The sequence below is a fragment of the Lagopus muta genome, chromosome 4, assembly GCF_023343835.1.
Source record: "Lagopus muta isolate bLagMut1 chromosome 4, bLagMut1 primary, whole genome shotgun sequence".
NCBI classification, from domain to species: Eukaryota; Metazoa; Chordata; class Aves; order Galliformes; family Phasianidae; genus Lagopus; species Lagopus muta.
Window position 1 is genome coordinate 67,681,294 of NC_064436.1, and position 24,931 is coordinate 67,706,224.

The 24,931-nt window shown below is 36.8% G+C and overlaps 1 protein-coding gene across 7 annotated transcripts in view; it reads right to left on the minus strand.

The window, feature by feature from the left end:
* CTNNA2 (catenin alpha 2) overlaps positions 1-24,931 on the minus strand; it is a 456,804-nt gene that overhangs the window by 311,325 nt on the left and 120,548 nt on the right. For all 7 annotated transcript variants that reach the window (XM_048942164.1, XM_048942165.1, XM_048942167.1 and 4 more), the window contains 3 exons: positions 24,130-24,249; positions 21,976-22,242; positions 9,927-10,130 (listed from right to left, as the gene is read on the minus strand). In XM_048942164.1, the coding sequence (XP_048798121.1) occupies positions 9,927-10,130; positions 21,976-22,242; positions 24,130-24,249 (591 nt within the window). The remainder of the gene's footprint in view (positions 1-9,926; positions 10,131-21,975; positions 22,243-24,129; positions 24,250-24,931) is intronic.

The following is a 24,931-nucleotide window of genomic DNA, read 5'->3' on the forward strand; positions in this document are numbered from 1 at the left end:
TCCAAATATGGAAAGAAATTATTCCTCTAGCTCAGCCCTTAAAGAAATGAAACAAGTTTCCTCTTATTTCACTAAGTTTCAGGGAGCTGCTTACAGTATAGTTGCCTTTCATGCCTTTCATTCCTCAAGTAAAGACACAAAAATAAACCACACATCCTCCCAGAGTCTGTCTAATACATAATTCTGAAAAAGTGATGAGTTACTGGGTCAGCAGACACAATCTGTCTACTGTATTTATGAAACCATAAGATAATTCTCCAGGTCAAACGTCAAAGCCCAACAAACTAGGATATATCTCTTTGTATTTTATCTTATGTCTGTTGTAGAAGGCAATTTGTAAATTAGTCTTTACTAAGTTGCCTGCGTTCTTGAGTCTTGCATCATAAATCTGAAATAATTTCAGAAGGGCAGAGGAAGCTCTTATCCCTTGCTTGCCAAATCTGTTAGTGAAATATAAAATTATCAAGGCATTTAAAAGAAATGCAAGTAGAACTTAACATTCAATTTGTATTTGATAATTAACACACTTAATATTAACTTGATTTAAATATATATATTTTCTCAAATAAAATTTTGAATCTATTTTCTTCTAAAAATCCCATAACTACTAAAAATTAACCTCTTCATTTTATATTTTATTACATTTTCTTTGATTGCAGCTATACCACATCAGAATGCAGATCTCCAGTTAGGTAGAAAACATTTCTGGTATGCAAGTGTGCCCTCTTCTGGACATCTATTACCATGACTTCAGATGTCATTTCTCTAATATGAAATCTTCTAAGTTAACATCATTCCTTGTGTAGGTAAAAACATGAATAACTCAAACCAACACAGTATATGCAAAGCAGAGCTTAGTGGACAATACTGTAACTCCCTGATTTTGTAGTTTGGATTGCTAATTGGAAGTGTAAGCACCATAATAACATTCATACATAGATTTGCGTTCTCTGCCTGTTTGTAGGAAAGTGGATTCTTGATGTTTTTTTATGGTACTCAACCGCATCAATTTCTCTTCACATCCTCTGTCCTTCCCTCAGCTCTGTGTGCCTTCTGCAGGCTTTTAATGAGAAGGAAGCAAGTCTACCAAACTGCTCAAATCTGACTTCATGCATTGCTATGGCCCATTTTGGCAATGCTCAAAAGAAGTGATACAAACCCATTTTCTAAACTGGGACACAAATGCCCTGACAAAGAACACATTGATGGTACACACTCATACTCTCATGAAGTCCCAGTGTCTCTTTATAGTTACACCCTCCTCTGCTCACCTGCAGAATAATAATATCTCAAAGACACAAATGTGTATAGTTAATATACTGCTTGAGTTTCCATTCATACCTTCAGATTTTCCTCAGTGGAAAGAATATGGATATACTGTGCATATAAAAAAAATCATTAAGTGAACAGAAGATGTTACAGAGCCTTCAGGATACAGATTTCTGATGCTTACTAATGTTATTCGGTTCATGCTTATTTTGATGCATTCCCAGTAACACTAAACACTGGGCAGCCTGGTCTAGTATTAAATGAGGAGTTTGGTGGCCCTGCATGTGGCAGAGGGGTTGGAGATCCATGATCCTTGAGGTCCCTTCCAACCCTGGCTGTTCTATGATTCTTAAAGGCACTCTGAATGTTATACCTTGCATTCAAAAGCCTACATTGCATAACAATATGTTATCTGGACATACTGTACAAGTATTGAAACTGAAATGCATACACAAAAGGCAGATGCACATGGAGATAATCATAATGCTACAGATACAGTATAAAATGTGTGAGAAATCTTTCTCACTTCTCTTGACTTGCAGACTAGGAAAAATAACAAACTAATGACCCATAAATGCTAACTCTGGTATGAAGAAAAATTATTAAAGTTATGAATGACACCACATATTCAGTCTTTCCTACAGGTGAAAAAAAAAATAGCTTTAACAATATTATTTTCAGATAGCCTTAACCTTACAAACATTATTGCTGTGCTTTCCAGCATATTAAAAGCAGTGATGCAGAAGTCATTACTTCTGTAAGAACACATTTTAGAAAGATCAAAACCAATTAATGCAAGATAAAATGAGTTAAAATACAGCATTCAGTAGAGGAAAATTAATGCTTTTTTTTTTTTTCTTTCAATACTCCTTTGGTCTGAACATACTGAATTTAAAAGAAGCAGGCACTCTTAGTATACTCAGTACTTCTCAGTTACTGAAATATAATTGCATGATTTCCAGTAATGAATCTGTCTGGTATCAAAAGGACTCTTAAAAATGCATTTAGTTAATAATGGAATGGCAATGAAGACATATTAAGGAAGAGAATTTACAGAAGGATTGTAACATAACATCATTTAGACCATATTTTTTCCGACCCTTCATGTCAACTACATCATTAATTGTACATAGAGATAAAGGAAAATGAAAAAATAAGTCCTCACATACAGGCATTTAGTTGAATTCACTAGGCAATCTAGGAAACTCCCATGCTAATTCGGAGGGAAATACCTTGTCAGAAACACCATTCAACCTAATACTGCAATTCAGCCTCAGATTCCAAAAATCTCTATTTGTTTACATGTTATCAGGAGATACAAAGCTTTCTCAATGGCACATCATGGTCCAGCTTTACAAATACAGCATACAGTAGGTACCTAGAGAAGGCTCTCCAATGGACACCACCAAGTCAAAGCCATCAGTAGTGCAGTTCAGAAAGCCCCACAAGTCATAACTCAGATGAAATGTCACAGGGCTGTGTTATTGTATGACTAAAGAAAGGTCAAGAGAGGTCAAGGCAAATTTTTTTGCATGTTTGCCAAGGCATTCCCAAGGCATCAAGACTTGTTTTGCAGAGGGCTTTTCTATTTGTTTTTGATAAAAAACAATGTTGTTAACTGAATCTCCTCCAAAAATAAATGTAAACGTGGACTTGCAAAATGAGAAAATGCAGAAATGAGCAAAGACAAAAAGTGAAAAACACCTCACTTGTATAATTGTAAGCAGTGCAGCATTTCTGTAAACACATCATAAAGAAACTAGGCATCTCTTATGAGGCCCCGATGATCAAAAAATAAGACTCAAAAGGTTCCTTGAAATGTGGCTGAATCCTTTTGGAGTTATAATGTAGGTGGCATACTTAGATAGTGATTTATGTACAGTCAGGAGAAGTTGAGGCACTCAGGAGAGATGCATAAACGTAAAGCCTAAAGTACTTGAGAAGAAACACCGTGGCACATCATAAAATATTTGCAAATTGGGAACATATTCTTCTCCTCCAGTCATAACTACTGTGTTTCCAGTTGTTTATTTCAAGTTAGGGAAGACAAAACTGCTTGTATAACATCCCAACGTGTAAAGTGGGTAGTAAATGAGCTTATCTCCAGCTTGAAATACAATATGGACAATTTCAGACAAGCTGTTCTTCTCTAGAAATGCTTCAAAAAGCTCAATGTTCAATCACAGTACCAACAAGAATCTTATCCAGCCAAAGTGGTCATGGTCACATCAGTCAGTCCTGGTGACTCAGCGTTTGGTCGCCTGTCACTCAGCCCAGCCTCCATCCCAGGATAGCTACAGACATCATCCTATTTCATAACAGTAATTTACCTCTCACTGTCACCCAGGCTAACCTTATGCAAGGTTATTCAAGAATTACTGCCTTTCTCTTTTAAATATGAATTCAAATGGAGCTGTTAAACACAGGAGCTGACAGTATCTTGAGAGTTTATAGATTTCCCTTTGCTATCAGTTTTTTTCATTCTCCAATCAAGCACAGTAACTTTAGCTGTCTTTTAAGGACATTTCATTTTCACGTAGTGCAGCATTACAGTTTTACTTTGAGAAGTTTAAAACCTTCTACTGATATATTTGTGAAGAAAAACTGCCTGGAGACTTATATTTTCCCTCCCTGTTTTCTTATGTTTTGCATCTTCAAGATATGACATTTTCTTTTCTATAGAAACAGGAATTATAGCCTGTAGCACCTCAGTTGCAGTGAACAGCAGTCAGCAATAGGTAGCAGCTTTAGAGAACAAGATTAAAATGAGCAAACACTAGGCAACATTATTCCTATGGTAATATCAGTAAAATATCAACAAAAACAAGCCTAGCCTGTAGAACTCTGAAACTCATACCTATATATATTATATAGCAGTAATACAAGGAATCCAGAAAGATTTGTTCAATCCAAAGAGCAGTCAAAAAAAGTCAACAAACAATACTAAGCATTCTCTGTCCTGAAACACAATTGTAATAAATTGAAACCCAAGCTCTTCTGAAATGGTAGCAGTAGCTGAAAGCAGGAGCACTGGGTGGGAATGAAAGTTAACAAGTCCAAAGGCTAGAGAAGATAAGTAGGTATTTGAACTGGATGGGAAATATCTTTTCAAATGTGCACTTGTACTCCTTCCAAGCCAGAATTCAATTGGTTACAGAGATCTTTAACAGTCGTGGCTTACTCACTTGTCAACCACTTTCCAAATTTGTCTGTGATACTCCACAGCAACCCAAAATTCACAGGCTGTCTTTATTTGGCACTGAAACCAAGGATGTCAGAACATCTTTTTAAAGCATATTTTTCTAAATCTATCATTTTCTTCTTTTCTCATTCTAACCAGACATCAACAAGCAGCACCCTCGTGTTTGCAAGAAAGAGTGCCCAGAGCTGGTTTACATGAATTTGGCAATACACTGCTAACCCACGAATCTAAGCTTAAGAGCTGGAGCTAGAAAGTACCTAGGACTGCTGTTTCCTACCAGCCTGCAACACAAGTCATAAAGGACCCACAAGAGCAAAATAGCAGGAAAATTGGCCACGATCAGAGCTAGCCATCCACTAAACAATGCCTTCATTTAAATAACTGGGAAACAGTTGTATTAACAGCTTCTGCTGAACTATATTTTGTTCTCTGCAGGACAGGAGCCAATAATGGTTTATTATTATTTTTAAACAAATGATTGCGTTTATTACATCTATCTAAGATTTTGAGGAAAAATACTTCCATTTTTCTAAGAGATAAGATATGCCATATAATCTAATCAAGTGAGATGTTTCTTGCCTCCGCTTCTCAGAAATAAAAGATTTTAAAGTTGAGTTCAGCATGGAAATAAGAGAGATCATTCTGGAAAAACACTTTGACAGAGCTACTGATAAGAAAAATGGAAAGTATATATTACTAGATATCTGCTACAAGATATACAATCAATAATGAAACAGTATATATGTCACCTCCATAGAAGTTCTTTCTTAGTTCTTAATACGGTGAGACTCTAGTTATACAAATACATGATTAATGCTTAGAACACATAAAGATACTAGGAAAAAAAATCTGTAGCAACAATAATTCAAAAACCTCCTACAACAGTAACACTACTTAAATAACCTCTGAATTGGGTCTGAAACATCTGAGTTGAAGACATCTTGAAAAAAAAAATCTCATTCAATATGTAGGACATAGAACAAATCAATATTTATCTGAGAAGATGGAACAAAGAATCAGAACACACCTCTCCAACCATGTCTTGTCACAGTCCTCTACTGTTGTGACAGTTCTTTTCAGGGAACTGGGCTTCTTTAGTTTGAAGAAGAGAAGGCTCCAGGGAGATCTCACTGAGGCCTTCCAATACTCAAAGGGAGTTTATGAACAGGAGGGGGAACAGCTGCTTACGAGGGTTGATAGTGATAGGGCAAGGGGGAATGGTTTTAAAAAGACTAAGGCAGGGGAGATTTCGGTTAGATATTAGGAGGAAGTTTTTCACACAGAGGGTGGTGAAGCACTGGAACAGATTGCCCAAGGAGGCTGTGGATGCCCCATCCCTGGAGGCATTCAAAGCCAGGCTGCCCAGAGCCACGTCCAGCCTGGTCTGGTGGTTGGCGACCCTGCACATAGCAGGGGGTTGAAACCAGATGATCACTGTGGTCCTTTTCAACCCAGACCATCCTATGATTCTATGATGATGATTCTTTATGACATAAAAAAGGACATAACTACTAAACTAGCACCATTTTTCTCTTCGAAGTTGAAATCTGCCCTGTTCTCTCTAACTGAACTTTCTGTTTTGTTTTTTTAAATTTGAATGCCAACATTCTGAAAGTGGCATTTGCATTTTTTTAAACTCATATCCCTAGGCCACATATCTGGAAATTTAGTTTAACCAATCTTGCATCTCGCTCACCAAACCATATGATGACTTGTGGTATCTATTTATCCAGTTTTCTGAACTGCACAACAGTTTTAACTTATTTGGTAAACTTTGGGTAACACACAGAGAGATTTCTCCCTGACATAAAACTAACCTTAGGAACATTATAATCTACACGGCAGCCTGTGATGGATCCATAAACACTGGAAAAGCAAACAGGGGAAACAACAGCATTGTGTGTGTGTTAAATCTTCCTTTGCATTGCAGCAGAGTATATTGATCTACCAAAAGCTGCTAAAGCAGCTAGCAATGAAAACAGACCACAGGTGCAGGGAATATCAGGAGATACGACCGATGTACTCTAAAAGCCCTGCAGGAGCACAGAAGATAAGATTCATGCCTCTCCACAGGCAGCTTTCTAAGAAAGAGGTGGGCACAGTGGGTGTTCTGCAGGTGGAGGAAGTTTTCTAACACAACCTATGCTACATAAAAAGCAGAAGTTCTTACATTGTTCAGCCTGATGCTATTTCCTTATCTTGGAGCAAAATCTGGAAAAACCCCTTTTTTTCTCCTTGCATTGCCTTTAGCATTTAGACAGAAAGCACAAGCAGCTTGTATCATCACACAGCCAACCTTCTGTTTCATACAACTGCCTGTAACCCTCCCAGTTTCCTCTTTGTGTCTTGAATACCATCCACAGATACAACAGCAAAAAATAAAAATAAATAAATCAGTGTAACTTCAAGAGTGACAATTCCATTCTGAGTGTTTCTTTTCCACTATATTTTACTTTTGTATCTACTGAAATTTAATGTAAGATAGAATGCAAACTACAACAAATTTTCACAGTTCTATGCAGTGTCAATGTTTAACACGGAAAAAAGGATTACAGAATCTACTTGGCTACTAAGCAGTTTGAAGTCCCCTGTGATTCCCAATCATACAAGTAGATAACAAGAAAGAAAAAGTTTTATGCTGGGGAACAACTGACCTTGCATTCACTCTAAATGACATTGCAAGTATCCAGCAATTGCATTGTCTGAAACTGTACACTAGGAATACTGAATATTCAATTTGTTCTGTGCTTTCTGTATGTCATGACAAGTATCAGAGGAGTATATAGATAAGATCAACAATTATCAGCCAAATTGATCCATCATTTTCCAGGTGTTATCAAAAGAAGTGAAAAAAGGACAAAAAATATTTTATGTGGTTTGAAATGATAGAAGGATTTCAGTGGTTTAAGCCTCTGCGGGCAGAAGTCAAATACGTCCATCTTCACCAAATCATCTCAGAGGTACAGACTCAGACTTACAACTTCATCATGTTAGGCAGCTTGGTGTTCATGATTCAGTTTCACCCTTTTGAAACTTAGCCAAGCTTTTAAAAAACTTTGCAAATAAAATCTTCCATTCTCATTAGTTAATATATTCTGAGGTCTTCAGATAGAGTTATTCAGCTTATAATACATCAGATTATAAAACTTAGCTTATGAAAGGCCTTCACAGGATTCACCTGATATCCATCAGTTATAAAAGAAGCTTTAACACCTCAGGCTCAATTGATTTGATTAAGGTAGAAGCCAAGCCATTTGCTGTTCCTACAGCACATGAATGTGGGGCTGGCAGATACAACACAAGACCTACGGTAGATCCAAAAACTTCCTATTGGCACACTGAGGTCAAGAGCTTCAGTTCAAATGATCTGAAATTACCCGAAACAGTAATTTAAAATGGCACTAAGCATCTACTTTAGATGAACTGAGATCCTCAGCTAGCTATACGTATCTACATGTTAAAACATATTTCAGTGTCTTCAGATATAAACTGAATCTCACCTCTTGTATCCACTATGATCAGCTTAGGCAGTGTTTAGTACAATATCATTCTTAAATTCTGCTCTCACAGGCACGTTTATGTTAGAAGTACTTCACTTTTTAGGAAATCAATTATATATTGAATCGTTACAATGTGCATTCAATCACTATAAAAAAGAGCTTAAGTCAATTATATTCCCATACACAACATGAAAAGTCATAATTATAGAAATGGTGTGGTATAGCTAAAATTAAGAAAAAAAAAGGAAGAAAAATTGAAGATGGACCATGGTAACAGATATTCACACCATTGTGTGTTTAAGCAACAACTAGAAGGCTGTGAGCCATCTTCAATGTGTTCATAAATGCTTACAGTCACTTAAAACTTTCCATTCTCTGCAGACGGGGTCAGAAATAAAATAAAGAGTGTTTCTGGTCAGAAAGCAAAGTGCATTTCGCTTCCAAAAACCTGTGCCCTTAAAAAGATACACCACAGTGACAAATGACAATCCATCAGATCTCTTTTTGAGAGACTTCTAACAATGACACCTAACTAATAATTCTACATAGCAAGATTTTGTAGCAAGCAATCCAGAACATTTCCTTCCACCAAAGCCTCTTCATAATGACTAACCAAGAATGCAAGAGCTTAGACTTTGCTTTCTATCACATTACAAGAACTTTTCAACCATCACTCAATTTAACAATAACAAAAAGAAAATATATTCTTTCAAATTCTCCACCAGCATTAAGTTACTTCTTACAGTGACTATTTGGAATATATACCTTAAAATGCCAATGTTGTTTCTATCTGTACAACAAAATAACTCAATTTTGCTGTTTATCAGCTTACCATGTATCTGTGTAACAATGTACACAACTATGTTAATGGCTCATCCTTGGACAGTCTTACTAATGATATGATTCCAGAAAAACAGATGAAAAAATTTCAGTCATAGCCTGGTAGAGACAACAGATAAGCATAAAGTAGGATTGTCATTCTGAGAATGTTTGTTTACATATCTGTTTGCAGATATTTAAGATCATAATCATATCATATTTAAGATCATTCTCTTTGCAAAGAGGATTTAAAAGTTTGCATTGATATTACATTCCAGTGCCCAGAAGGTCAAAGAAAGGTGATGATAGCCACAAGGACTGTTAGCTTCAAATGGTGACTATCATGTTCTTTTAAAGGGAAAAAAGCATTTCTTTATAGTTCTCCCAACAATAAGTTGACATTTTTAAGTTTTTTATACGGCTTAGGAATTCACACATCCTCCACAAGACTCAGGAGTAATTTTCTGGAATAAGTTAGGTACAACAAAGGCTACGCACTGCAACTACCACGTTGTCAACAGCTCTTGAGTCCCTCCACAAACAGCTGTACTTAAGGCATGGCAGGCATCTTGTTGTGGGAACAGCAATACTGATTAATATTACTCACTGCTTCCACAGGTACAGAATATTTAATAGCTCCAACAGAAAGCAAAGACCTTCAGTGGATTAACCCACACAGCTGACACATTATCTCACATGAGCATCTACAGGTATCATCTTAACAAACACACCACAACCATTACTGCACAGAGAATACCCTTTTGATAATGAACTGTATTCATTTTCACTAGTGAAAACTGTTCTCAGGCCATCATCCATTGACACTTCTTGCCACTAGGTTTCATTTAAAAAGTATTTTGTCCCAGTGTGATTATTTGATGGCTGTTTAGTGTACAAGAAGGAACTTCAATGCTATGGGGAGCAAGGAGTTCTACACAGACCAAAAGACACTGTGAACTTCTAATTGCACCAAAGCTCTGCCAAAATCTTGCAAGATATTTAAAAATGAAATGATTCAAACCACTCATACGAAGAAGCATAATTGTTTGTTTTTTTTAAACAGTTAGAGCCTTTTGCTAGAGAAAAGTTGAATAATTTAGCGGAAAAGAAACCAGTGCTAAGCATGCATCACTTACATTGTTCATGTACTCGCTGAGCAGGTCCTGCAGTGCCTGCCGCACGGCGTTGCATTCGGCTACGATGCGCTCCCGGCGGTCATCCCGCGTGCACGAGGAGTCTGCCATCAGTGCCGCCCCGCTGATGATGCTCTCCAGCCTCTCCTCCAGTGATGGCCTGAAGCGGGCCTCGCTGAACGTCATGGGGTCTAAGATGATTTTGTTCTGAAAAGCAAAATGGTAACAAGAAGATGAGCGGGAAAAACGGATCACCATGAAAGATGTGGATCTGTTGGAATGGGTCCAGAAGGTCACAAAGATTATCAGAAGACTGGAGAACCTTTGCAACACATTGAGGAAGTTGGCGTTGTTCAGATTGGAGAAGGTTCCAGTGGGGACCTCACTGAAGCCTTCCAGTTCTTAAAGGGAACTTCTATACAGGAAGGAGACTGACTTTTTACATGGTCTGACAGGGATAACACAATAGTATTAGACTAAAGGAGTGGAGATTTACATTATATGTTAGGAAGAAATACTTTACTCGCAGGCTGGTGAGGCAGCAGAACAAACAGGCTGCCCAGAGAGTTGTGAGTGCCCCAGCCCTGGGAGCATTCAGGACCAGACTGGATGGGGTCCTGGGCAACCTGACTTGATGGGTGGCAACCAGCCCACAGCAAGGTGGTGGAAATAGATGGGCTTTAAATTCTCTTCCAAGCCATTCTATGATTCTATAATTCTATACCTTGATTATTACTACTTTTCACGTTTCTTATTTCAGCAGTTTCAAAGAGTTTCTAATCTTCCCTATGGATAAATTATCTACCAAAGAAATAAATTTCCTTAGAAATAAATACTAAAGAAATGCCCAGCAGCTAAGAAATCTCATTGTATGCATGAAAATAATTCACAGCATATTTTTTAGCATATATAAACATTACTGTTACAAACAGAACAACTGGTTCAAATACCAGTTTGGGAAGCATAAAGTAAAAAAAAAAAAATCCCAAAAGCACAACCTACTGGGTTATGTATGCAATGATTGTGCATCCCTCACAATATACACATTACATATATATATATATACATATATAATCTTGATGTACCATAATTTCACAAGTCTTTTTTCCTCTCAACCATCAGAATTTTTTTTCTTAGTCAGAAAATTCATTTGAAAGATGCAAATATTCAATCATCATTTTAGAAGTGCAAGCTTTTTATGACTGAAAAGAAAGTTGGATTTTTTCTTACTAGATTTATACTGCTAAAATGTTACTATGTTATAGCAATATATAGCAAGATGATACAGTTAATTTGAAAAAAATAAATTATATGAAAATGTAAATCAGGATGTAGGTGCATGATATATGATAAACATTCTCTTTTAACACTGAAAACTGTATCAGATTATTATGAAGAGCAGATGCTCCAACAAAGTTATTCTAGGTTAAATTCTGATTCTGTTACATATGGGGTATGGCATCTAATTCACATCAGTGAAACTTCCAATTAATTCCTCTGCACACACATACGCACACGAAAAAAATTTAAAAATCCAAAAAATAAAAAGTATTAAAGAATTACTCTCACTACTGCACAGGAAAAAAAAAAGGATCAAGCCCTGCAATATTTACAACCTAACTAAATGCAAGGCAGTTAAATAGCAACAAGTGTAAGGATGTCATGAAATGTATTAATATTCATTCATTACTAAGATACAGAAGAATTCTAAGCAGATATCTTATTGTTCAAGCTCCAGGAACTGCTGACTTCACAGAAATGAATGCAACATTAACCAGAATGTGAAATAATGTCTTGCACGCATCTTCTAGGGTCTATGTTTCATTGCTGCAAGCAAAGCAGTTTTACAAGCATCTAAATTAGAAATGACTTCTCTAATAGCTGGGCCTACGCATATTTATACAGCAGTGCTTTTCAATCAAATGTTAATACTTAGAGCTCGCTGCAGTACTTACGTTCATAGCATTGGGACTTCCAGAAAGGAGCTATATAAATTCATGTTTACAATAGTATATTTATTTCTGTAATAGCAAGAATGAAACTGCATCGACTGACCCATCTTAGCAATTTGTGTCAATTATAAGAAGCACAGGTAAGATAAATTCCTTTAAAAACCTGTAAAGGACAAGTCTCAAGTTTCCATCACTTATTGACAGCCAGTCAATGAATGATGAATGTAAATGAATTGGAACATTTAATATGTTTTAATCAATTAGCTAATATTAAAACCATAAATCAGTGACTGACACTATAATCCAGGTTTTCTAGTTAAGTGTTTCAAGGCTCTTTGCAACTGCAGACTGACTGGTGTCAGCTGTATCTTTGCAGTGAGCTATAAAGTACATTATTTTGGCTTTATTTGCTGAAACAAATTCCAAGAAAATTAATTTCAACACAGTTACAGACTTAAAGTGTGTTAAACTTGGAATACCTTCTTTAGATATTGTAGGTAAGTATACCCTCAATTTTTTAGAAGTCATAAACAAATAGTTGCAATGTATTCATAAAGAACAAAAGCTTTCAGAAAATAGATGCCTCCTTACTAATGAGTAGTACATGCCATTTCTTTCTTGCTCAAAGAGGAATAATCTCTCATAAACATTAATAAACTTCTGAAATCCAAAATCTGAGATAATTATCCACATTTGGACAAACAATATTGAAAATAACTACATACTATGGCCTGCTCCAAAGAGACCAAGGGCAGAGATTGTAATGGATATACCTTTAAATTTTAACCCATGATTTTAGTTATGTGTTATAGGAAGTCCTATAGCAGGAACCACTCAAACCAGAAGAGGATGAGCCTCACAAAAGCAATGCAAGTGCAGCAGTGACCTGACTTGGCTTTGGTGCCCTATACCTGTAAGCAATGCATTATCTCTCCTGTCCTGAGCTATCACCATTACAGAAGTGAGCCAAGGCATGGACTAAAGGAACCCAGGAAATGTTTTGTGGTAAGTTTATACGATTGATCTCTGTGTACATATCTTAGGATGGAAAGAGGGGTAATGATTAATGAGGATGCAACTGATAGTCTAGGATTCCAAATCATATGATGTCATGTTCACTTATACAATCTGGGAGGAAAGGAGGAGGAGAAGTGGACGTTTGGGCTTACAGTACTTTTCTTTCCAAGTAACCATCACATGTAATGGTGCCACTTGCCTGGAAGTGGTTAAACAACTGTTCTAGTTTTGCCTTCCTTCCTGTGTACACAGCTTTTGCTTTATCTCCACCCACAAGTTCTCAGGCTTTTACCTTTCCAGTTCTTTTTGCAATCTCACTAGGGAACAGTAATCAAGCAGCTGTGTGAATCTGAACTGCCTGCTGGGTTAAACAACACAATGCATTTACGTAGGTGTTGTGATCAGAGAGCATACAATCATTCAAACTTCACCACAGCAATCTCAATTGGAATATATTTTTCAACAACATAAAATAAATAAGGTTTAATACAAACAAAAACAAAATGTTAAGATGAATTTAATCTTTTAAAGCAATTCTGGAATTCCATAAGAACTACTGCCAGTTTATAATAGTCTGCATTTTCCAAATTAATGCTTTTAATCCGCTCTTGCAAAAAGTTACTTACTTAAGGTATTGCTGTCTCGTTCATGACAGATTTCCTTACCTGTTGGTTTACACAAGTAGACTTAAAATTTCAGCAGTTACACAGAACCACAGCATCATTTAATTTTTATACATAAAAATAATTTTTAAGATTTAGTTAGGAAAAAAAAAGAAAAAAGTCCAGATCTGCAGAAGCTGAAAAACAGCCAAAATAAAATAGATCCAAATAGATCCTAAGTCAATGTATAGAGTCACAACCTTTGATACTGCTCAGCGTTTTAGCAAGCTTGAAAAAAAAGAAAAACCAAACACATGGAAAGCATTATCTTCTTAAAGTTCTAAATTGAAATAGTGAAACCACTTCTACTTCACCACCTCAGAGACAGCAACAAGCTAAATCTTAAACATAATATCTCAGCTATAATCTACAATGTATATTCAGGCAGGAAAAGGTCTCAGATAGCGTTCTTGGGAAGAACAAATGAAACAGGTCCATACTGTTTTCTTGTTTATACAGATGACTGTATGAGAACTGAAGAGCAGATTCTCACCTTCACACAAATGGCTGTTTGAGAATTCCCAAGTCAATAACTTTACAGAGTGAAGAAGGAGAAATTCATGATCTCCTTGAAATTCCTGCATTTTACTATTTCCTAACATCCAACCTGAATCTCCCCTGGTGCAACTTGAGGCCATTCCCTGTAGTCCTCATGTAGTTGCATGAAAATGGTAAACAGTAATAGCCATTATTGCACTGCCACACAATTATAGAACCATAGAATCACCAAGATTGGAGAAGTCCTACAAGATCATCCAGTCCAACCTTCCACCTATCACCAACAGTTCTCACTAGAGCATGACCCATAACACAACATCTAAACTTTCCTTGAATATATGTCCATCAGAATCTCTGCAGATGAAGGAAATAACCTAAACAGAACTATCTTTCAGTAAAATCTTCATTATACAGTTATGCACATATGCATATCTAATTCCACTAAACAGAACTGATACATTAAACACCGTGATGAATAGCAAAGCACAGTACAAGAGATTCTTAATCAGGAGTTAAGGCTCTGAGGTCCCTTTAGTGACTCTTGTATTAATCTGCTGCATGACAGGACAAACAATTCCTTCTTTCCTCTATTTCTCTTTTTACACTTTGTTAGTTCCTCTATTTAGAATGTAAAGCCTTCAGGGCAGAGATCATTTCATAATGTGCATCTCAGTGATTTAGCACAAGGAAAATATCATTTTTAAGGCTAATGTGACTGCAAAGTCAATAATATTCCACAACAAGGAACTATATTCCCAGTGACAAATGCCTTTAAAGCATCAAATTGATAAATATCATAAATGAACAATGTCACACACACAAAAACCCAACAACAATAACAAAAAAGAAGTCTTTGTGTAAAAAAGAGCATATAATATACTGAGGAACCAACTTCTGTGAAGTAACATGGGAGCTAATATTGGTTAAGTGTTGCTTTGGAGAGCTGCCTGCACAACCATGGAAAGAAACCTGCTCACAGGTTGTTTAGTGTATGTACATCTATGTGCACCTAAGCTGCTAACAAGGCTATTTAACTTTTCTTTAGAGACAAATCAAATGTTTGTGGCTGACACTATGTTGTATTTCACAGAGATACCACATAGCAGAGGTTTGGAAAACCCAGTACCAACAGTGCAACAGCTCTCCAAAATTCACTCTTCACATTCCAAAACCCCACCTCCACCACCAGAGTTCATGATGGATTATTCAGGTCAGAACAAGATACAAATGGCATATAGTAGTTATTAGTATGAAAATGTCTATCATCTGAAAGCTTTCATTCTTTATGAAAACATCACTACCCTAAGCGTGATTTAATAGTATTTAAATCTCTCAATTACACTGTTAAATTTGTGATAATATCTTCCTTAAACAAATCACATGAATAATTAAGGAGATATTACTTCCATGAGATATTGGTGATGTTCATATGTGAGTTACATAAGCATCTCACAAGTGCTAAATCAGCACATGCAAAATAGTGCCAACTGTAACTTAATTGGATAATTTCACTAAATATGGAAAAATATTTAATATATTTTGGATATAACTATTCAGATATTCATAACTATTATTAGCCAAATTCCATTACCCACAATGGAGAAATTATTTTCCCGGAGAAAATCTATGTAATGCTTAGAGATATAAATATATTTATGTTGATTCAATTTTTAATGTGTGTTTCATCTGTGTTTCCACTGTCTCTAACAAATTTGTTTGGATAAGAGTTCACTACAAAATCTCCTCTGCAAATAAACTGGTCATTGTCCTATTATAGCTTAAATGCATTTGAAAGGAAAACAGGATCAAAAGAAGTGGCAGGAATAAGACATGGTTAAGCTTGCAAACAGCATTTTGCATCGCTAAATTTTTCTGCAAGGTTAATTTACTATACAAAAGAACGGAGATTCAGCATTTCAGGGGAAAAGAAAAACCAATAAACCCACTAGGTGGTGCTCTTAAACAGAAAATATTCATCCAGAACTCACCAGCAGCATTTGTAGTGCCGAGAGAAATGAACGCACATCACTCCAGCTGCCAGTAGGGAACGGTGTTTCCCTTTACAAGAGGTCCTGCTATGTTTCTGCTACGTATTTGACACCAAGATCTCATCATTTACACTGCTGTCACTGATGCTACGGAGCTGATGTTTCCACAATAATACTTTCCCATTTATACACAAACATAGACAAAACATTAGCCAAAATATGTACAGTGCTGGTTACTAAGATTGTAAGTAGGAAAATAAATAAATGAGTGAAAGAATTTGTTTCTTGCTGCCATATGGAAAATTCTGAATTACAGCACTTTCCCCTCTTATACAACTCTTACCTCAACAGAAAAGCAAAGGCTTTTGCAGAAGGTAAACAAAATTCAGAAGTTAATTGCAGAAAGAGGGAATAACTTGAATCCACTGCATTTTCCCTCTTTCCTAAAGTATCAAATGATGTGCAGCACACTCCTGAAGTTCTTGAAGGCCATGAACAGGAAATTGAGAATAAGAGGCTAATGAGGGTGAAGGAAGGGAGATTTATTTGGGGAAGGAAGGGAGGGCAGCTGCAAAGCTGTTGGCTGAAATAACCAAATTATGTTTGAAAAATGGGAAGTTCTGTTCCTTCCAATGAAACATAATATGTTTTCAGTAACTTAAATATAGATTCACCTCAAGTAGGAAAAACAAAAATAATTTTCATAGAATCATAAAGGTTAGAAAAGACCACTAAGATCATTACTTGAACCACTATCCCATCACCACCATATCCACTAAACCACACTCCTAAACGCTGATCACTTCTTTCTCATCTGTAGCAGATCAATTCCATTATAAAAGAAATTATTACTGTATTTAGTCAAAACTCAATGCAATTTTGAAACCAGATAAACAAGGGGTGACACACAGGCACAGCAAGGCCAAATGTAACATGGATGAATGTTCCTAGTAAGCAAATTTAATAACAAATGAATGCATGCACAGAGAAACAATAAGTCACTGTTTATCTGTTTGCATTCACATCTATTAAAATCAAGCACTCTATATATTTTAACAAATACAATTTCATTTCATCTATAAACACAGAATTTCCTAATTTAGACACAGAGCTCAAAGAGAAAGTCAGCTGATCAGTCTCATCAGTTATGACATTTTCTTCACTGAGCAATATAGAAAATGAGAGATACTTGCTTTTAGCATCAATGGAAAAAAGTATTTTTGCTCCTTTTTCCAATAAACTCTTTTTTAACTTTAATCAGAAGCATTATTTATTTAATCATTTACTCAATTTATCACAGAAAATCCAAGACCAACCATCTAATTGTTAATTTTTAAGGATCTATGATGCATTCACAGTAAGCATCTTTATATTTGCTGATATAACTGCACAAAAATGATTAATTTCTCACATCAAAAAGTAAATGCACTTCCCTTGGGAGAGTTCCAAATGGTAAAGGGGTCCAGGAAGGCTGAGCACTCCTCAAGAAGATGATATCGAGGTGCAGGAGCAGGGTGTTTTTGTGTACCATAAGACAACTTGATGGGGAAGAAGGCTGGTGTGGCTGAACAGAGAACTTTTGCTGAGACTCCAGGAGAAAAAGAGAGTTTACCTTCTGTGGAAGAAGGGCGAGGCAACTCAGGGAGAGTACAAGGAATTTGCTAGCACATGCAGGGAGAGAACTAAAAAGGCAAAAACCCATCATGACCTCAATCTGGCTGCTGTGGTAAAGAACAGCAAATAATGTTTTTACAAATATATTAAGAGGAAGGCGAAGAAGAACCTTTGTCCTTTACTGGATGTGGCAGGGAACTGAGATGACACTGAGGATAAGGAAGAGCCTGAGGTTCCCAATGCCTTCTTTGCAACTGTCTTTTATAGTCAGAACAGTTATCCTCAGGGTATTCAACTCACTGACCTTTAATTTAGTGGTATGGACAGTGGGATCATGTGCCCCCTCAGCAAGTTTGGAGATGACACCAAACTGAGTGGTACAGTTGAGACACTAGAGGGAAGGGATGCTTTCCATAAGGACCTGGGCAGGATTGAGAGGTAGGGGTTCCAGGTAGCCAAGAAGGCCAATGGTAACTTGGCTTGCATCAGAAATAGTGTAGCCATCCGGACCAGGGAGGTGATCATCCCTCTGTGTGTGGCTATGGTAAAGCTGCACTTCATGTACTGTTTTCAGTTTGGGGCCCCTCACTACAGGAAAGACATCAAGGCCCTGAAGTGTGTCCAGAGAAGGACAACGAAGCTGTGAGGGACACAAGTATTATGAGGAGCCACTGGGGGAATTGAGACTGTTCAGTCTGGAGGAGGCTCAGGGGAGATCTTGTTGCCCTCTACAAATACCTAAAAGGAGGTTGCAAGCAAGGTGGGGTTTGGCCTCTTCTCTCAGGTAACAGCGATAGCATGAGAAGGAATGGCCTCAAGTTGCACCAGGGGAAGTTCAGGTTGGATATTAAGAATAAATTCTCAGAAAGAGTGGTCAGGCATTAGAACAGGCTGCCCAGGTAAGTGGAGGTTTTTAAGGAAAGAGTAGATGTAATACTTAGGGATATGGTTTAGCAGGCAATATGGGAGATAGATGGACAGTTGGACTAGATGACCTTAGAGGTCTTTTCCAACCTTAATGGTCTTATGATTCTATGATTCAAAACATTCAAAGGTATTTGAACATTAAACATTTTAGGGTGACATATTTGAAACGCTACAATCTGAATTTCAGAAGTGGTTTAACTTTCAAAGTGTTGTTAGGATACCCCACATTTCCAGAAACTAAGAAATCCCAGCCCTGGTCCATACTGTGACTGGAAACACTATCTGACTAGTTGAACGTGCCCTGTACCCAACAAATACCATTTCAGCCCACCATTGACAACAAGTGACAGCAGCAGTCCTTTGACAATGAGAAAGGCTGAGACCTAAAAAACTGTATTAGAGAGAAACTGCCACGTGCTCAGTGTAAATGTTGTATTTTCAGAATTCACAGCAAACTCCTCTACGTACCTTGCAGAAGTTGGGATAATTTTCTCTAGAGGAACCAAAGGAGCTCCCTTAGTTGTTGCAGTAAGAACCCAGAAATATTTAATGACTATAAAATGTATAACAAACTTTAATAATAAAATCCTTCACTATTAAATCAAGAAATATCCAGAGTTAAATGATCTGAAAATGAAAAACATGAATAAGGACAATTAAACATATTTTTGTAAGTTTTATCTATTTCAAGCAGTAATTGAATGCAGCAAATGCAAAGACTGGACAGACTCATAAACTCTCTTCATTTCTACATAAATAATCTCTGAAAAGCAATAAGTGATAATTCTTTCCAAAGATTTAACTCCTAATAGCTCACAGGTGATTTTATACCACAAGTCACGGTGCCTCTACAGAGTATGACAATGACACCTATAAACATACTAGCTGAAGTGATTAAAATAGGTTGGGTAATGATTTATACTACATGTAATTACATTTTGACAGAGAAAATATTAAGACTAATGACATTGCAGTCATTTAAGTGTTAAGCCACAGAGTGCTGACTCTGAAATCAGAAATACTCAAGTCTGCGAACTGGTAAATGCTATGGAAAAATATGCAAATATTTTTAATAAGCAGAATTAACTTACCATACAATACCAGGTTTGGTATGCACTTCATAACAAAACCAAATGGCCACTGTAGTACAAACACACTGTGAAATCTCTCTCACTGCAACAAATAAACCCTCCTTTCTCATGCACTTTTTGTTTTGCTGCCGTATCTGCACTCAAGACATAGCTGTATGAACCTGGTAATTTTGCTTGCTTTCCTACTCATACAGTATAAGGATAAATTTAGAATCATCCCATGACTGGAGCTACAACTTTGGTCTTTCCCTGAAGTTTAGGGAACACTGACTCCGTTACAACACTATGTCCAAATAAATCTCAGTTAACAGCTGATCACTGAAGAGAAATAAGGAATGTAGTTAGAAAGTAGATAAAGCAATCATTTCAATCTTTGCATCCTCACTGATAAGAATTTTTTCATTTCCTAAAGCTGGAAAAAAAGGATGAAAAAAATCTGTTTCTCCACATGCATCTGTGGACAGAACATGATCCTATGACTACATATTTCCCATGCACATTTACGATACTGCCACATGATGTAAACCAGGAAAGACTTTACCTGAGAAGAAAACTGATGAACAAATGTGGTCCAAAAAAAGGCAGGGTTCAACATCAGATGCCTCGCATCATCTCCACAGCCCAATGAATCACTAAAATTACTTTCACTAAGCACAACAGCCTTTTCCAGAGAGCAGTAGCATCATCAGTTTAGATCTGCTAAGAGTCACGTGTTTTCTGTGACTGTTTGTGAAACCTCTACTGTCCATAACAGCAAAGTCACAAACAAAAGCCAGAGTACAATCAGATAAACAGGGATATTATTCCCAGGACCTTACCAATAAGGGATCTGTAAGTTGAGAAGGCCTTGCAAACCAGGCAGAATTCTTTAAATCTTGACCCACAATAATTTCACAGGACAAACTACATAATTAGAAATACAGATACTAAAACAATATCAGTACTGTCAATGAGGGCAGTAGGTTTTTTCTTTTTACCTATCAGTACAATGAAATTTATCTCTGGGTCCCACAGCAGCTCTGAATGGTTTTAGCAGTGTTTCACCTTCTGCTACTCCTTTTCATTCGTTACACTGGCAACTGCTTTGACCCATGAAGGAAGAAATTTGATCAGCACAGCTTCTTGTTGGCAGCGTGAGGCACCACGAGAGGAAGAGAACATGTTACCAATGGCAAAACCCTTCTGCTAGTCAGCTACCAGTCCATTGGCTTTCCCTATGCCACACACATTCTGAGTTGACATATTCCCAGATTTGTCTCCATTTCCCTTTTGTTATCATTTCTGCATTCACTCTCTGCCTTTTTTTTTTTTTAATTATTATTATTACCATATCCTACTCAGTCACTGAGCCACTCAAATCCCTTCAGTTACATTTACTCTTTCTATTATCATTTCCAATGTAAACCCAATGATAGTAAGCTGCAGATTCATAAGAGGAGCCCAATCTTATGACAGGAACCACTGGTACAAATGCCTCCACTTCCAGCCCTAAATACAGCAGGACTGAGTAGCTCCTCAAAAGGTGCACTGCAAGTTCATAAATTAGTCTAAGAAAAAAGTACCATTTCCTAATAATAACTTTGGTTAGATCTTCATTAATGCCAAAATTAATTTATCTAACACCAGAATTTTCATATATCGTCTTGAATTAAAGTTTTTTCTCCTTTCTAAAAAACTCTCAAGAATGAAGAGGAGAAAAATGGTTACAAAAAAGATTAGTAGTGAAATTAACATGTAAAAAGATAAGTGCTCAGAAAGTTACTTAAGCAAAACTAGCTGTTTCTGGTGCAGCACTTTGTCTGCAATTAACGGGACCAGCTTCATCTGTTATCTGTTCATCTGTGCCTTATTTGATGAACATAATCCATGATTCAATACACTCTGTTAATGTTTCCAGGATGCTCAGCTCCACCATCGTCTTTATTTTCCTGTATTATCTTCCTTCCTGACATGCCAGATAAATCTGATTTCACCATTCAACAAAACACATGACAAACATCACAGAAATAAACTGTCAGATTAATCACACTTTGTGCTATTTATGTAGCTGGATTTTTAAAGGATGCTAGGGCAGAGAAGTTCTTTCCCTCTTGCACAGTTGCACACCTTATAATTTAGTCCATTAGCAGCAGATAACTATTCCTTGTTACAAATAACACAAATCAACATCTGCACTTTGCCTCTGCATTCTAAGAAAGTGGACCTGAATGAAAAGAAAAATGTGAGTCCTGTCTAAAATGCACTTAGTTAAAAGCACTGTAGATTCCATGGTGAAACATTTTCCACAGACTTCTGATACTCACATCAAATTCATTTAGTGCAGCAGCAAGCTCTCCTATGCCAGTATGCCCTTTGTTTTCATCAGTGGGTGAGGTGGCCTGAGCAGCGTTGGAGATACCAGCAATTGCTTCTTGAACTTGTTTGAAGACATAGTCTCTGTTGGCCCTCGTGGCTGCAACATCAGGGTGACGAAGAAATGCTTGGGATGCAGTATACAGCATTGTGGCATTCTTCTTCAGAGCACCTCGAGCTGCAGCCATTTCATCCCTGCAGTGAGGATCTTTCAGCTCCTGTAGAAAAACACACAATTATTTAGTTGTAAATGAAAGCTTTAGTGTTAGAAAGTATGATCTAAATTGTCACTGTCCAATGGTTTTGCAGAGATGTCATTAATGACCAAATTGACTATAATTCTCACAAAATCTTTTTATGTGCATAGTTACAGTTTTATTAGGGGTACTGAATTTACAAAACATGTATTTTGTGGCTTCGTAAGAATTCTCAATATTTCATGACTTGGATTCCTCATAAAAATACTTTTTTTTTTTTTTTCCTTGATGTGAAGGAAAGTCCACAAATATGTTTTCTTTTCATGGCTATGACTGCCATGCTTATAGATATTTTTCTCAGAGTTTTCCTTTAAATATAATACACATTTTGCTTTCTCTACATTTTGCTCTATTTCTCGTATACTTTACATTTTACCTTAGTGACTTATTCTTCCTTTTGTTTCCTCTGACAACATACAACAGATGTTCTGCAATGCCTTACCAGAATAAGATGGTGCTGTATTATATTTGTTTATCAACTAATATATACATGTATACATAATATCAACTTATTTATGAAAGCTCTTCAAACACCAGGTAAAGTACTCCTAGCAATGCTCATAAGCAGTGAGGAAATGCTATTCTGTTTTAGAACTATGAACAATGAAGTTTGGGAAGCTGAATAGTTTACTTGTGCTAAACACTTGTGCAAAAACCGAAAAAGAATCCATGCATTCTGGGTTTAAAGGTTTTAGCACTTGATGAATTTCAACCACAGGATTCACTGATACAGTTCTCAGAGAGAATTCAGTTCCAAAAAGTTTTGCCAGCTACAGAAGAAGAGATTAAAGGAAAACAAATGAACGTCTAAGAAGTACTTCCAATGCTGTCAAGATATTCCACAATTACATGGAACAGCTTGCTGGTACTATATAAATGAGCTTTAAGATGGAAATCTTAAAAGGTTTACACTAAGATTTGCTTTTATCTTTTCATATCTCCAAGAAGAACATAAGAGATGTATAGCTCTGTTAGCTTTCCCGTTAATGTTTTTAACTTTTCCACATAATTTTCACCACATCTCTGAAGAGAAGTGTCTGAATGTACAAAATCACATTGTTTATGTGATACTAGCCTTGCATTTCTGATTTGTTAGAAATGTACAAGTGATACAAAAATAAATCAGTACCACTGCAATGCAAAAGTAAATAGAAGGATGAATGTATAAAGCCAGCTTTCCAAACTCAGTGTGCTCTGCAATCTGCAATACAAAGACATCCCCGAATGATTATCAATATTCAAACATAACTTTGTGTTGAACAAACCTTACACAACTCCAGAATGACAAAATATCTGGACTCTTCAGAAGAACAGCATTCAGGAGAAAGTTCTGTTCAATGCAAATTTGAATAGCTGTGGGTGCTGAACAAATGCTGTCATGACTTTTTATTCATTTTTTTCCCATCTGCTTAAGTAATAAACCCAAAAAGAATTGGGTACTTGTCTTATTAAGTATCTGAAAACTAACAATGTTGGTTTTATACACAAATTAGACACCCATTCTTCAACCTGAACTAGACCACACTTCCGAAGATCTCATGCTTTTCAGCTGTTGGAGTGCCCTCAAAGCAATTGATTGGGAACATCACCATTTGAAAACAATCCCAACCCCCCCAAACAGCTTGCCTTTTCACCTTTACTTCACTGTTCATTGAATTCACTTGAATAATGTTCTTTAAATAATTACATTTTGAAAAATTTCATCACAATCAGAAAAATCCGTATGATTCAATGATGTGCCATGACACAACAATTACTTACTGTATGTTTTAAAAGCATCTTGAACGTGAAACAAGATCTTTAGAGTCAGGCCTAAATTTCTCAACCACTGCTTTGGAATGTACTCACCTGCTGTCGTCGCGCAGCTACATAATTCAGTTTCACCATCTCTTTTCCAAATTCTTTAAAGCGATTTGCTAAATCTTGTTCATTCGTTGCATTTTTCACTGCTTCTAGTGCTTCCTCTACCTAGAACATAATAGATCAGCTCAGATTAGGAGTTTAATCCAGCTGTACAACACCTGTAAGTATGCCGTCCATTGCATATCCATTCCTCAACAGGCTTGAAAAGTGGGCCCGGGTGAACCTAATGAGGTTCAACATGGCAAAGTGCAAGGTTTTGCATTTGGGTCAGAGGAATCCCAGGCAACCATACAGACAGGAAGGAGCGGTCCTTGAGAGCGGCCCTGCAGAGAAGGACCTGGGGGTCTTGATGGATGAAAAGCTTAACATGAGCCAGCAGTGTGCTCTTGAAGCTCGGAAAGCAAATGGTATCCTGGGCTCCATCAGAAGAGGGGTGGCCAACAGGTGACAGGGAGGTCCCCCTCTACGCTGCAAAATTACTTCTTCTGAGATGAAATAAGAATTCAGAAGTGTTATTTTGCTGCCTCATGAGACAAAAAAAATGCAATTCCGATGAAAAAATTGAAAAGTGAACATGTTCTATTCATCCTTCATTCTAAAACCCATTTGTTCCAAAACACTTTTGTAATGACAGCCATGGGCACAACAACCATTTCAGTAAGCCCTGACAGTCCCCTATTAAACAAATTTTCTGGAATATTCATAGTAGATTCCATTCTGATAATCAGATTTTGAACAACGTTGATCATACTCTATGGTGTATTATCACTGCACAATCACAGTATCA